Below are 12,778 nucleotides of genomic sequence, written 5' to 3' on the forward strand. Positions count from 1 at the left end.
CAGTTGCAAACTGAAGTCTAGCTTTTTTTATGGTGGTTTTGGAGCAGTGGCTTCTTCCTTGCAGAGCAGCCTTTCAAGTTACATCGTTATAGGACTCGTTTTACTGTGGATATAGATACTTTTGTACCCGTTTCCTCCAGCATCTTCACAAGGTAATTCACTGTTGTTCTGGGATTGATTTGCACTTTTCGCACCAAAGTACATTCATCTCTAGGAGACGGAACGCATCTCCTTCCTGGGCATATGAAGGCTGCGTGGTCTCATGGTGTTTATACTTGCATACTATTGTTTGTACAGATGAACGTGGTACCTTCAGGCATTTGGAAATTGCTCCCAAGGATGAACCGGACTTGTGGAGGTCTTTTTTCTGAGGTCTTGGTTGATTTCTTTAGATTTTCCGATGATTTCAAGCAAAGAGGCACTGCGTTTGAAGGTAGGCCTTGAAATACATCCACAGGTACACCTCCAATTGAATCAAATTATGTAAATTAGCTTATCAGAAGCTTCTAAAGCCATGACATAATTTTCTGGAATTTTCCAAGCTGTTTAAAGGCACAGTCGACTTAGTGTATGTAAACTTCTGACCCACCGGAATTGTGATACAGTGAAATAATCTGTCTGTAAAAAATTGGTGAAAAAATTACTTGTGTCATGCACAAAGTAGATGTCCTAACCGACTTGCCAAAACTATAGTTTGTTAACAAGAGATTTGTGGAGTCATTGAAAAACACGTTTTAATGACTCCAACCTAAGTGTATATGTAAACTTCAGACTTCAACTGTACTTTCTTTCCCTCCTTCCTCCAGGTTTCTTCTGACTGTTGTGGCGGTCCTCTCCTGCTATTCCATTCACCTGCTGCTCAAATCCTCTGGCATTGTGGGTAAGCTGGCCCGCGTCTTCAGTGACCTCATGCTTCAATAGTGCATGTGTAACAACACTGTAACCCATAAGGATGGGTCACACTGTTGCTGAACCATTGAGAGGAGATGATGGTATTACATATTGGGGGCCGTTGCAGTGTCAAGTCACAGGGATTGGGCCAGATGGAGAAAGATATTATGGCTTGCATATTTGCCACGTTAGCATGTCTTGATTCATTTGGTATTTCCCTGTATTTCTGTGAATAGTTCCCCAATGGCCAAGCATTAAGGATGTTTAACAAAACCTAATATATTGTTCTTCATATTCAGCTGTAGGTGCCTAGCATGGAAATAGAGGCCCGGCATGAAAAACCTGTAAATGAACCAGGCGATTCTACACTGACTATCTAACTAAGTGTTGTTTAACTTACTACCTGGGTGTCCCCCTGTAAAAGTTGTGTAATGATGATGTTGCGCAACCCACTTTCTCTCCCAGGAATCCGAGCCTATGAACAGCTTGGCTACAGGGCCTTTGGCACCCCAGGCAAGATGGCCGCTGGCATCGCCATCACACTGCAGAACATCGGAGGTGAGAAGTCACTGTGGTCACTGGTCTAGTGTCCCACGACACAAATCTCTGTGTGTTTGTAGAGTGTATGGTGCTATTATAAATCACAAAGCTCAGCAGCAGACTGTCTCGTCTTCCTGGCCGTTCGATTCATCTAAAACTGTCCACTTGGAGTGCAGCCCTTCACATTACCCACCTATATACTCCAGTCCATATTTACATAGCGCTAATACAGCCCTAACTTAACCCTTATGGTTTCAATATGCTGGTCTGGGAAACATGACAGTAGACATTTGAGGAAATTAGCCTGTCTCCTGTCTTTGTCTGTCTCCCTCTCTCTCCCCATCTCTAGTCTCTCTGTATGATATAGGGGAGTATTTTAGGACCTAAAGCCAGCCGTCCAGTATATATTATATATATTTTTTATTTAACCTTAATTTAACTAGGCCAGTCAAACAGCTGCTGCCGTGGATGTGGTGGTGTGTTGGCATTGGTTAGAATTCCCTCAAACTGCTAACAACCACTGAACAGTGCCGTGGCTGCCTGCCTGGCTGGCTGCGTGTGTACGTACTTGGGCAAATCCCTGGCTGTGACAGACACAGTCAGCAGTAGTCAGAAGCCATGTCACCAATCTTTGATTTGTTTTGGGACCAGATAAATAGCTTTCAATTGTTCTAAATCTATTTACAACTAATGCCTTTTGAAACCCACTTTCCAGACCGTATTATTTTCTAGATATCTGTAAGTATTTCTTTCTCGCTCGCTAGATAAGGTGGGATCTTTTTGTGTCTGTAAAATTAAGAATGCAAGAAATGGATATGGAAATGCCTTTATGTGCAAGTATTGGTATAATAACCATCATATCATGAGATGACATGTTGTGTGGTCTCCCACCACGACTCGGGAAAGCATACAGTTTATTAGGCTACAGATGAACTAAGTTACGATTAACTTTACCAGGTTGTGAAAGTGAAAGCGGTGATTGATGCTCCTTTCCAATAAATGTCGAGGGTCTTATTCCCGGAGACATGGCGATCGATGCTTTGCTGGCGTTTGACCAATAAAAATATTATCGCTCGTTTGTCCATAATAGTCTCATCGTGTAGGCCTCTCCTACCCGCACTGTATCTGCCAGCTGTTGGGTAGAGCACATGCACCAAGACCAGAGTGGGCACATATGCATTTTTTTGGACCAAACCATCAGTAGTTGGTTTGCAATGGAATCCCATTTCAATTGTATTATTTAAGTTAATTTAATGTGCAATATGTCACCCCGCACAGCCTTTTATCCCCAACAAGTCAATTTGATGGAGAGAAAAAATTCAGGTGGGAAAATGTGCATATTTCATGCGGATTGTAGAATATTCGCATGAAAATCTGTTGCCAGTTGAATGGAAACCTAGCTACTGACTGTGTCACTCATAGTTCTGTCTGTCTCTATTCCCTCACAGCCATGTCCAGCTACCTGTACATCGTCAAGTCTGAGTTCCCATTGGTCATCCAGGCCTTCAGTAGGGCGGACCCCACCGCTGAGTGAGTACTCATTGGTCTATCTACTAGATCTACCTGAACATTTCTCTACATTCCAGTGCCACGTTTAGTAGGCAAATGTTTGCACATAGAAAATGCATGAGTAGAGTCGATGTGATTCCTTATTCTACATGTCAGAGGCATGTTTGTTCTATAAAGTATATTTATATCTGAATGTTCCACACCATTGTGCTCTGCTGAACGTTCAGATGTAGGCCACTGCCTAGAGACGGCCCTTTCTGCCTTGTGTAGCTTTAGCTGGTAGCTGAGCTTGTACCATTACCCAGGATCACCTGGCATGAGCTGTGGGGTGGTGTCCTCAGAGGTTGATGCCGTGTACAGTGGCCTGGTGGCCTTGGCCTAGTATTCCAGGGGAGGGGTGGGGCAGGGGCGTGAGTCTGCTATTGGCTAGACAGAACAAAGGGGAATGGCTAGCACACACCTCTTCTCCCGGTCCAACCCGCCAGGTTGAGGTGACAACTGCTACAAACAGCAGTATTGTGGTGATGGGAGTGGTGTGTTGGGGCGCAACTGCGGTCTCTGGCGGTAAGAACGGGATTCCTGCTCTGCTACTCCCCCTGACCGGATCTAAAAACAAACTCTGGACTAGACCGGAGAGGATAGGGAGTGCTGAGAGCTGAGCCCTGTCCTGCTCTACCCAACCAGCCAGCCAAGCAGGCTGCTCTAGGAAATGTCATTCCTCAACTCCCTTCTCTGTTAGTCTGTCCAAAGGGCTCAGCCCTGCATCAAAACACACTGGCTATAGTTGACACGGGGGAGTTGAATACATGAAATAAATGTACAGCAGTGCAGCTAGAAGAGCAGGAAAATGGACTCATATTAAATCACAATGGTGTTGAGACGGCTTCACCATCCGTTCTCTCTGCTCTGGGTCTGACCCCTGTTTGTCATCCGGCCTGATGTTCTGCCTCCTGTCTGTGTTCATTTGTGTCCTGTAGCTAAGTGTTTCAGTGTTGCAGTTATGCGTGTGTGTTTCATTTCTGGGAGAGTGCAGAGATTTCTCCATAGGGATTTTAGAGCTCTTTGAAGGCCTGTCAGCACCCTTTGTGTTGATTTGGAGGGGTGTGACAGATTCAAATTGTGACGTGTGTGTGTGTGTGTTGGGGGTAGGACCAGCAGTATGCTGGTTCACGCACACACGCGCTCATGTGACAGCTGACAGTTGGCCAACCTCAAGAGGCCACACTCAATGTATTGTCAGCCCAGGCCCAAACATGACATGAATAAGACTCTCGACGCCCAGACATCCACCCACTTACAGAGGTTCTATAGACTCACTCTCTCTCTCTCTGTCCAATGGCCAGCAGCGGGTACTTTTGTAACATTCAGTTTTCTGGTTTCATTAATCAAAGGTGCGTGCGCACAGAAAACACTTAACTTTGCACGTTTTCCCGCAGAGGTTGGTATTTAGACATTTTGAAATTGACAGGAAAGTGTGCGTATCAACATTTTGTTTATCAATACATGATTGTGTTTCTATCTCCTGCCTTGGTATAGGCTCTGAGATTAAACAGGCTATGTCATGCATCCTATCGCACAGCAATACTGTAGCCTACCCCATACTGTCATAGGCTACCGGTCTATTTACTGTCATGCGTGGTTGTCTGTTCAATGAGCGATTGAAAAATGGTAGCCTAACACTTGTTGCGTAGCGGGAATAAACCAGTCATGTCAGAAAAGAGAGACATGCCCTGCAATATGATTATGATTTAGGCCTGTGCAATAAAAGTCAAATGTATAGGAGACATGCTGCTATGTGATCTTCTTACCAATGGGAAATGCATTTGTTTTATCATTAGGCCTACGCTTTAATGTTTTTTTATTAGCATACCATTATTATGATTCCTGTGCATCAAACACCACCTCCGTTTCACCCAAAAGAACAATATTTGCTTGCAATACAGTTGCTCAACCACTAGAAGTTATGCTTAAGCGTGGTCTGAGATTTGCGTGGAGATACGCACACTTTCCCGTCAATTTCAAAATGTCTAAATACCAACCTTTGCAGGAAAACTGGTCTTTTTAGTCTTTTCCGTGCGCACGCACCAGTTTTCCCGCAAAGGTTGGTAGGGGTTTGTTTATGGCCTCGGGCTCTTTAAATAGAGTTGGGTTTACGGTGATTCATACAGTGTGTCTGACGGCTGGATTACACACACACACTTGTTTTACTATCCTTGTGTGGACCAAGCAATTGATTCCCATTCAAAATCCTCAAAACCCTAAACCAAACCTTAATTGTAACCCTAACCCCTAAGCCTAAAATAGCCTTTTTCCTTTTGGGTACCGGTGAAATGTTCCCACTTGTCCGAATTGTCCTTGTTTTACTATCCTTGTGAGGACCCCTCAGAACCTGGTTCCTCTCTAGGTTTCTTCCTAGCCACTGTGCCACCTAGCCACTGTGCTTCTGCCTCTGCATTGCTTGCTCTTTGGGGTTCTAGGCTGGGTATCTGTAAAACACTTAGTGACAACGGCTGGCTTTAAAAAATACAAGCACAACACAGCTAATAGGAGTTTCAGGAGTTGAATGGGTAGAGGGCTACATGTTAAGGAAGAGCAGTACAATCGGTAATTGGCAGCTGGATAGAACAGGAGAGGGTTTGAATACAGGGAATAGAATGCTGTATGTAGAAGATGAATATCATTGTTGAACGCTATTGGTGAAATGAGGTGTTGTGAATCTGAAACACTCAGAGTGAGACAGAGAGGGAGATGGACAGGTGGATCACACATGGGACTGACTTAGGGTCCAGGACCCCCTAGACCCTGAACTGTAACGAAATCATCTGGACTCACTCCGTCACGGGCTGTGCTTCCTGCTTTCTAGGGACTCTCTAAAGTCCCCTCCAACCCTCCTCCCCACCCACACACACACCCACGCACAGACAAAGGACAGTGCATTAAGCCCACTGTAGGCCGTGGACCAGACAGCCCTGTCTGTTTTGTGGTCTTGCTCGCAGAGAGGGTTAAGAAGAACAGCTGTAGCAGCTTAACCAGGAGCCTATATGTCTGAAAGAGCCTCTCATACCCAGGTTGTAGGATACAAGGGCTCAAAGACCCTCTCGCTGGAAAGCGTGTCAGACTGTGATTGTATTTTGGTGTACCACTTAGCCGCCCTGCCACTGATTTCACCGTGCTGCTAATGTAACTACAGGAGCTTGTTCGCAGCAAAGTGGCAGCAGCAGGACATAGCCAATCAGGCCTGAGGTGTTTCACATAGACCAATTAAAAGACAATTCGATTTCAGGAATGGTTGTCTCAGACTGAGCCCAGGGTAAACAGCAAGTGGCACTCAACCTGTCCCAAGCCACCATGTGATCCGACCATGGGGTAAACCCTGTAGCCAACATTCTCAACACTGAGCATGCGACATGTAGCACATCTCAATGCCTGGTGACGTGCACAAATGCATGAAGTGCACATGTGAACACATGCAGACCGTTATAGGTACAGTATGTACTGTTTATGGCTATTTAGGACCCTCGAATCCAATTACATTTTTTTATGAGAGGCAAATCACAGTTTTGATGGGAGGACGTGTGTTTCCCATATACTGTATTGGAGATATATGTAGAGGGGCCTGGCCAGTGTTTGGCTGAAGGGAGGGAAAGGGATGGAGGGGGAGTCAGGCTAAGAATAGTATCTCCCAGCCCAGACCTGCTCCTCACACGTACTGGAGCACTGCTCAGTCCAAGGCCCTGTGGAAGGAAAGTATGTTTGGGTCAGGGGAGGGGGGTGGGTGTGTGGGACTGGGGGGGTTGAAGTGAAGTGTGTTTGGGTTGGAGGGGTAGTTAGTACTTGAGGGTATTTTGGTTGGGGGGGGGGGTTACTAGAGGGACACAGATATGAGGAGAGAGATAGCTGCCAAAAAAGCAAGCGGGATGGCGTGGGAACAGGGCGATTCTCACTTATTGAGAATATGCCACCCTTATTGGAACTGTAAACGTCAACATAAATCAGTAGCCAGCCGTACATAAGAGAGTGGCTTAGACCCGCGTGCCAGATGAAAAGAGCAACGTCTCGCAGCAACAACGGTTAGAAATTGACATATTTCCCCAATAATCACTACAGGCGTTCTACTGTAAATCAAGGCTGTTTCTATGGCCCTCACAGAACAAGACAGAGCAGACTGTTATTCTGACTGGCAGCGACTCAGTCGACCAGTCAGCACATGCCGTCATCAGATGAATGATAATGGAAAGTAAAGGAATCAACGTTATTTTAAATGAATAGATTTGGTTTACAGTTTCATTATTTTGACCTCCCCACAGTGCATTGGAAAAGGAAGTGTAAACTCTAACATAGTCTATTTGCTTGAAAGATATCTTGGCAGCATAGATAAAATGTTTCAGTTTTGAAGCTCATTTCCAGCAATTCTACACAGTTTGGCATGGAGCTAAGAGACAATTTTGCAGTTGGTTAATGGACATGTGCCTTGAATGCCCAATTTCTCCCTGACTATCTAGTTTTGATTTGATTGATAGTTGTCAAAGATGGTATTGTTTAAATATACAGTATATTAGTTCAAAATCTTATGTATGCTTTCAATCTGATTTTGGTCGTTGACACTGAAATTGTTTTTCTATTCCGAAAAGGACCACTAAGATGGCCCGCAGAACAATTTTCTATACAGAAAAAACCCTGTAATTAGCCCTATTTATCTACTTCCCCAGAGTCGGATGAACAGGAACAGCTAGCATGCTAACTGTTCAAGTAGACCAGGGATCATCAACTAGATTCAGCCACGCACCGTTTTGTTTCCTGAAGTCAGGGGGCCGGAACATAATTGCAAATAATTTGTAGACTGCAAATTGAAGGCAAAAAGACCAAACAAATCCAATTTTATTGGTTGCGGACACATATTTAGTAGATGTTGTTGCAGATGTTGCAAAAAACTTGTTCCTAGCTCCAACAGTGTAGTAATATCTAACAATACACACATCTAAAAAGTAAAAGAATGCAATTAAGGAATATAGAAATATTAGGACGAGTATAAATATATATTCTATCCATGTACTGTCCATACATTGCATTCAGAAAGTATTCAGACCCTGTGACTTTACAGCTTTACACACAATATCCCATAATGACAAAGTATAAACAGGTTATGGAATATTTTCCACAAATAAATGTACTATAAAACTGAATACATAAGGATTCAGACCATTTTCTCAGTACTTTGTTGAAGGACCTCAAGGCAGCGATCACAGCCTTGAGTCTTCTTGGGTATGACACTACAAGCTTGGCACACCTGTATTTGGGGAGATCAGGTCTCTCTCAATAAAAAAAATACATTTGCAAAAAATTCTAAAACTGTTTTCGCTTTGCCATTATGGGATATTGTATGTAGATTGAGGGATAATATAAATGTAATCAATTTTAGAATATGGCTGTAATGTAACAAAATGTGGAAAAGTCAAGGGGTCTGAGTACTTTCCTTCTGTATATATATAATGCCTTCGGAAAGAATTCAGACCCCAGTCTTATTCTAAAATTGATTATCCCAGATGTGATAGGGTAGTGTGCAGTGCGATGGCAGTTGCGTCATCCGTGGATCTATTGGGGCGGTTTGCAAATTGCAGTAGGACTAAGGTGTCGGGTAAGGTGGAGGTGATATGATCCTTAACTAGCCTTTCAAAGCATTTCATGATGACAGAAGTGAGTGTTACGGGACGATAGTAATTTAGTACAGTTACCTTCGCTTTCTTGGGTACAGGAATAATGGTGGCGATCTTGAAGCAAGTTGGGACAACATGCTGGGATAGGGAGAGATTTAGCAGCATTGTGAGGATTAACATGCTTAAATGTCTTACTCACATCGGCCACGGAGAATGAGAGCTCACAGTCCACGGGAGCTGTGGTGGCCCAGGTCAGCGGCACTGTGTTTCCCTAGGAAGCAAGCGAAGAAGTTGTTTAGCTTGTCCGGGAGCAAGAAGTCGGTGTCCGCGGCATGGCTGGTTTTCACTTTATAATCCGTGATTGTCTGGAGTCGTGTCCGAGCCATTGAATATGTCTCTGTACTAACGTTTTGCGGTGGTATCCACTTTCAGTTTTGTGTGAATGCTGCCATCTACCCATGTTTTTTTTGGTTTGTATAGGTTTTAATGACTAAAACATAGTAACTTCAAACCTTGCTTACATTTGTATATGATCACATATCTCTCTATGCGTGGGAATACTTTGGAACAGATTTCCAAAATTGAACTCACTTGGAGCTGATTTGCTGGTGTTTTTAGTCTTATGTCCCACAACAACAAAATAAAAAGAGAACTGGGGTGCAAATAAAATCAACTGTGGGCCGCCAGTTGGGGGACCCTGCTGTAAACTGTCATTACGCTAATGCTAGCTATCATTGGCTCGTGCAACTACTTCTAACTTTCTTCATACTGGACCTGGAGACATAAAAACAGTATCCAGAGTGGTATTTTGTTGCAGCTAGCGATATTATTAATAAAAAATATATTCCTACCCCCCCTATCCCTGCTGTAAGTAACCTCTCTCCTCTGTCTTATTTTCACTCTCTCTGCTCTCTCACTAGTTTGTGGTACTTGAATGGGAACTACTTGGTGGTCATGGTCTCTATTGGCGTTATCCTACCATTGGCCCTGATGAAGCAGCTCGGTAAGTTGCACCTCTTCTCCTCTCCTCTAACCTCTTTGTTTTCCCTCAAAATAACATCAACCTTGTATGTGTGACCAACCAGGTGTAAACACAGGTTTGTTACAACTCAATACTGTTTGACTTAACAGAGCTAAAGCCAAGCCATTATGCTCTGGGAGCTAAGGTATTAAGGTCTCTGGCAAGGTTACTAATCACTGAACCACCACTACAAAAGTACACACACGGCTGTCCAAAAGTTCATTAGAGTTACCAGCCTCAGAAATTGCAGCCCAAATACATGCTTCACAGAGTTCAAGTAGCAGACATCTCAACATCAACTGTTCAGAGGACACTGTGTGAATCAGGCCTTCATGGTCGAATTCCAGCAAAGAAGCCACTACTAAAGGACACTAATAAGAAGAAGAGACTTTGTCGGTGACACCGTCTGTGATTTATTTACAAATCAAGGCACACTTAACCAGCATGGCTACCACAGAATTCTGCAGCGATACGCCATCTCATCTGGTTTGCGCTTAGTGGGACTATCATGTGTTTTTCAACAGGACAATGACCCAACACACCTCCAGGCTGTGTAAAGGCTATTTGACCAAGAAGGAGAGTGATGAGTGCTTCATCAGATGACCTGGCCTCCACAATCACCCGACCTCAACCCAATTGAGATGGTTTGGGATGAGTTGGACCGCAGAGTGAAGGAAAAGCAGCCAACAAGTGCTCAGCATATGTGGGAAATCCCTCAAGACTGTTGGAAAAGCATTCCAGGTGAAGTCAGTTGAGAGAATGCCAAGAGTGTGCAAAGCTGTCATTAAAGCAAATGGTGGCTACTTTGAAGAATCTCAAATATAAAATATATTTTGATTTGTTGAACACTTTTTTTGTTGTTGGTTACTACATGATTCCAGATGTGTTATTTCATAGTTTGATGTCTTCACTACTATTCTACAATGTAGAAAATATTCGAAATAAATAAAAACCTTTGAGGTGTGTCAACTTTTAACTTGTACTGTATATATATGTACACTACCATTCAAAAGTTTGGGGTCACATAGAAATGTCCTTGTTTTATAAAAGAAAAGCAAAAAATGTTTTTGTCCATTAAAATATCAAATTGTTCAGAAATACAGTGTAGACATTGTTAATGTTGTAAATGACTATTGTACGCCTACACCTTCCAGCTACAGAGGCCCATTATCAGCAACCATCACTCCTGTGTTCCAATGGCACGTTGTGTTAGCTAAATGATAAACTTGGATTAGCTAACACAACGTGCCATTGGAACACAGGAGTGATGGTTGCTGATAATGGGCCTCTGTACGCCTACGCCTTCCAGCTACAATAGTCATTTACAACATTAACAATGTCTACACTGTATTTATGAACAATTTGATGTAATTTCAATGGACAAAAATGTGCTTTTCTTTCAAAAACAAGGATATTTCTAAGTGACCCCAAACTTTTGAACGGTAGTGTATGTGATTTAAATTATGAGATGGAGGAATAGAGGGGTGTGATAAGGTTCCCATTGACATGTGGAGGTCCTGACAACATTGACAACACTCATGGGTCGTGTAACACAGCAGCCTATCAGACCCTCACACCGCTCCCTCTCTCCTGTCCTGGTATTGGTGCTGCCCAATTAGCTTCATGCCTCCATGGAGCTCAGAAACATGGAGTAGACAAGCAAAAGACAACACTAACACATAAGACCATGCATCACACACACATTGCATGCACTGACAATTATGGTGGCTCCATGCACCTGCGGCACACTGATTTATTTTCAAGAAATTAAGCGCATCAATCCCCTCCTTTCAGTCTACACTGGTATTCATGTCCATGTTAAAGACATGTAATCGGAGGTGGCCTTTCTCCAATTCTAGTGTGATCACCCAACTCCATATAACACTGTAGAAAACCTCCCTGTAAATTGCAACTCCAGGAGTCAGATGTGGGTTGAACGGCAATGAACTCACAATTCTACTCCATTGTTTCTAATATAACATTTGTCATTGTTTTGTGCTCTACAGGCTACCTGGGCTACACCAGTGGTTTCTCCCTTAGCTGCATGGTCTTCTTCCTCAGTGCGGTACGTTTGCGTCTTCTCCATCCTCTCTCTCTCTCCATTCGTTAAGTTCATCTTGTTAAGTGTCATTTTTTTAGGCCATGTGCACAAGTCCAGTGATATGCCTTTCTCAAAACGCAACAGTACAATAATCAATGGCAACGTATTACTAGAAAAAGGCACACGAGAACTAAGAGCAAGAAATATGAAATACACAAAGTATGCATACTAAACTCAGCAAAAAAAAGAAACGTCCTCTCACTGTCAACTGCGTTTATTTTCTGCAAACTTAACATGTGTAAATATTTGTATAAACATAACAAGATTCAACAACTGAGACATAAACTGAACAAGTTCCACAGACATGTGACTAACAGAAATGGAATAATGTGTCCCTGGACAAAGGGGGGGGGGGGGTTCAAAATCAAAAGTAAGTCAGTATCTGGTGTGGCCACCGAGCTGCATTAAGTACTGGAGTGCATCTCCTCATGGACTGCACCAGATTTGCCAGTTCTTGCTGTGAGATGCTACCCCACTCTTCCACCAAGGCATGTGCAAGTTCCCAGACATTTCTTGGGGGAATGGCCCTAGCCCTCACCCTCTGATCCAACAGGTCCCAGACGTGCTCAATGGGATTGAGATCTGGGCTCTTTGCTGGCCATGGCAGAACACTGACATTCCTGTCTTGCAGGAAATCATGCACAGAACAGGCAGTATGGCTGGTGGCATTGTCATGCTGGAGGGTTATGTCAGGATGAGCCTCAGGAAGGGTAACACATGAGGGAGGAGGATGTCTTCCCTGTAACGCACAGCGTTGAGATTGCCTGCAATGACAACAAGCTCAGTCCGTTAAGGCTGTGACACACCGCCCCAGACCATGACGGACCCTCCACCTCCAATTCGATCCCGCTTCAGAGTACAGGCCTTGGTTTGACGCTCATTCATTCAATAAACCATCACCCCTGGTGGGACAAACCCGTGGCACTTTTTGCCAGTCCTGTCTGGTCCAGCGACGGTGGGTTTGTGCCCATAGGCGACACTGTTGACACTGTTGCCAGTGATGTCTGGTGAGGACCTGCCTTACAACAGGCCTACAAGCCCTCAGTCCAGCCTCTCTCAGCC

At 43.9% G+C, this 12,778-nt stretch overlaps 1 protein-coding gene across 4 annotated transcripts in view; it reads left to right on the forward strand.

Annotated features, from left to right (window-relative positions):
• LOC139413279 (sodium-coupled neutral amino acid transporter 3-like) overlaps positions 1 to 12,778 on the forward strand; it is a 58,585-nt gene that overhangs the window by 38,890 nt on the left and 6,917 nt on the right. For all 4 annotated transcript variants that reach the window (XR_011634784.1, XR_011634785.1, XM_071160473.1 and 1 more), the window contains 5 exons: positions 807 to 880; positions 1,357 to 1,449; positions 2,880 to 2,961; positions 9,515 to 9,597; positions 11,622 to 11,680. Coding sequence is in view for 2 of the 4 variants with exons in the window: in XM_071160473.1 (XP_071016574.1) it covers positions 807 to 880; positions 1,357 to 1,449; positions 2,880 to 2,961; positions 9,515 to 9,597; positions 11,622 to 11,680 (391 nt within the window). In the remaining 2 variants the exon portion in view is untranslated. The remainder of the gene's footprint in view (positions 1 to 806; positions 881 to 1,356; positions 1,450 to 2,879; positions 2,962 to 9,514; positions 9,598 to 11,621; positions 11,681 to 12,778) is intronic.

This window comes from Oncorhynchus clarkii, chromosome 7, assembly GCF_045791955.1.
Source record: "Oncorhynchus clarkii lewisi isolate Uvic-CL-2024 chromosome 7, UVic_Ocla_1.0, whole genome shotgun sequence".
NCBI lineage: Eukaryota > Metazoa > Chordata > Actinopteri > Salmoniformes > Salmonidae > Oncorhynchus > Oncorhynchus clarkii.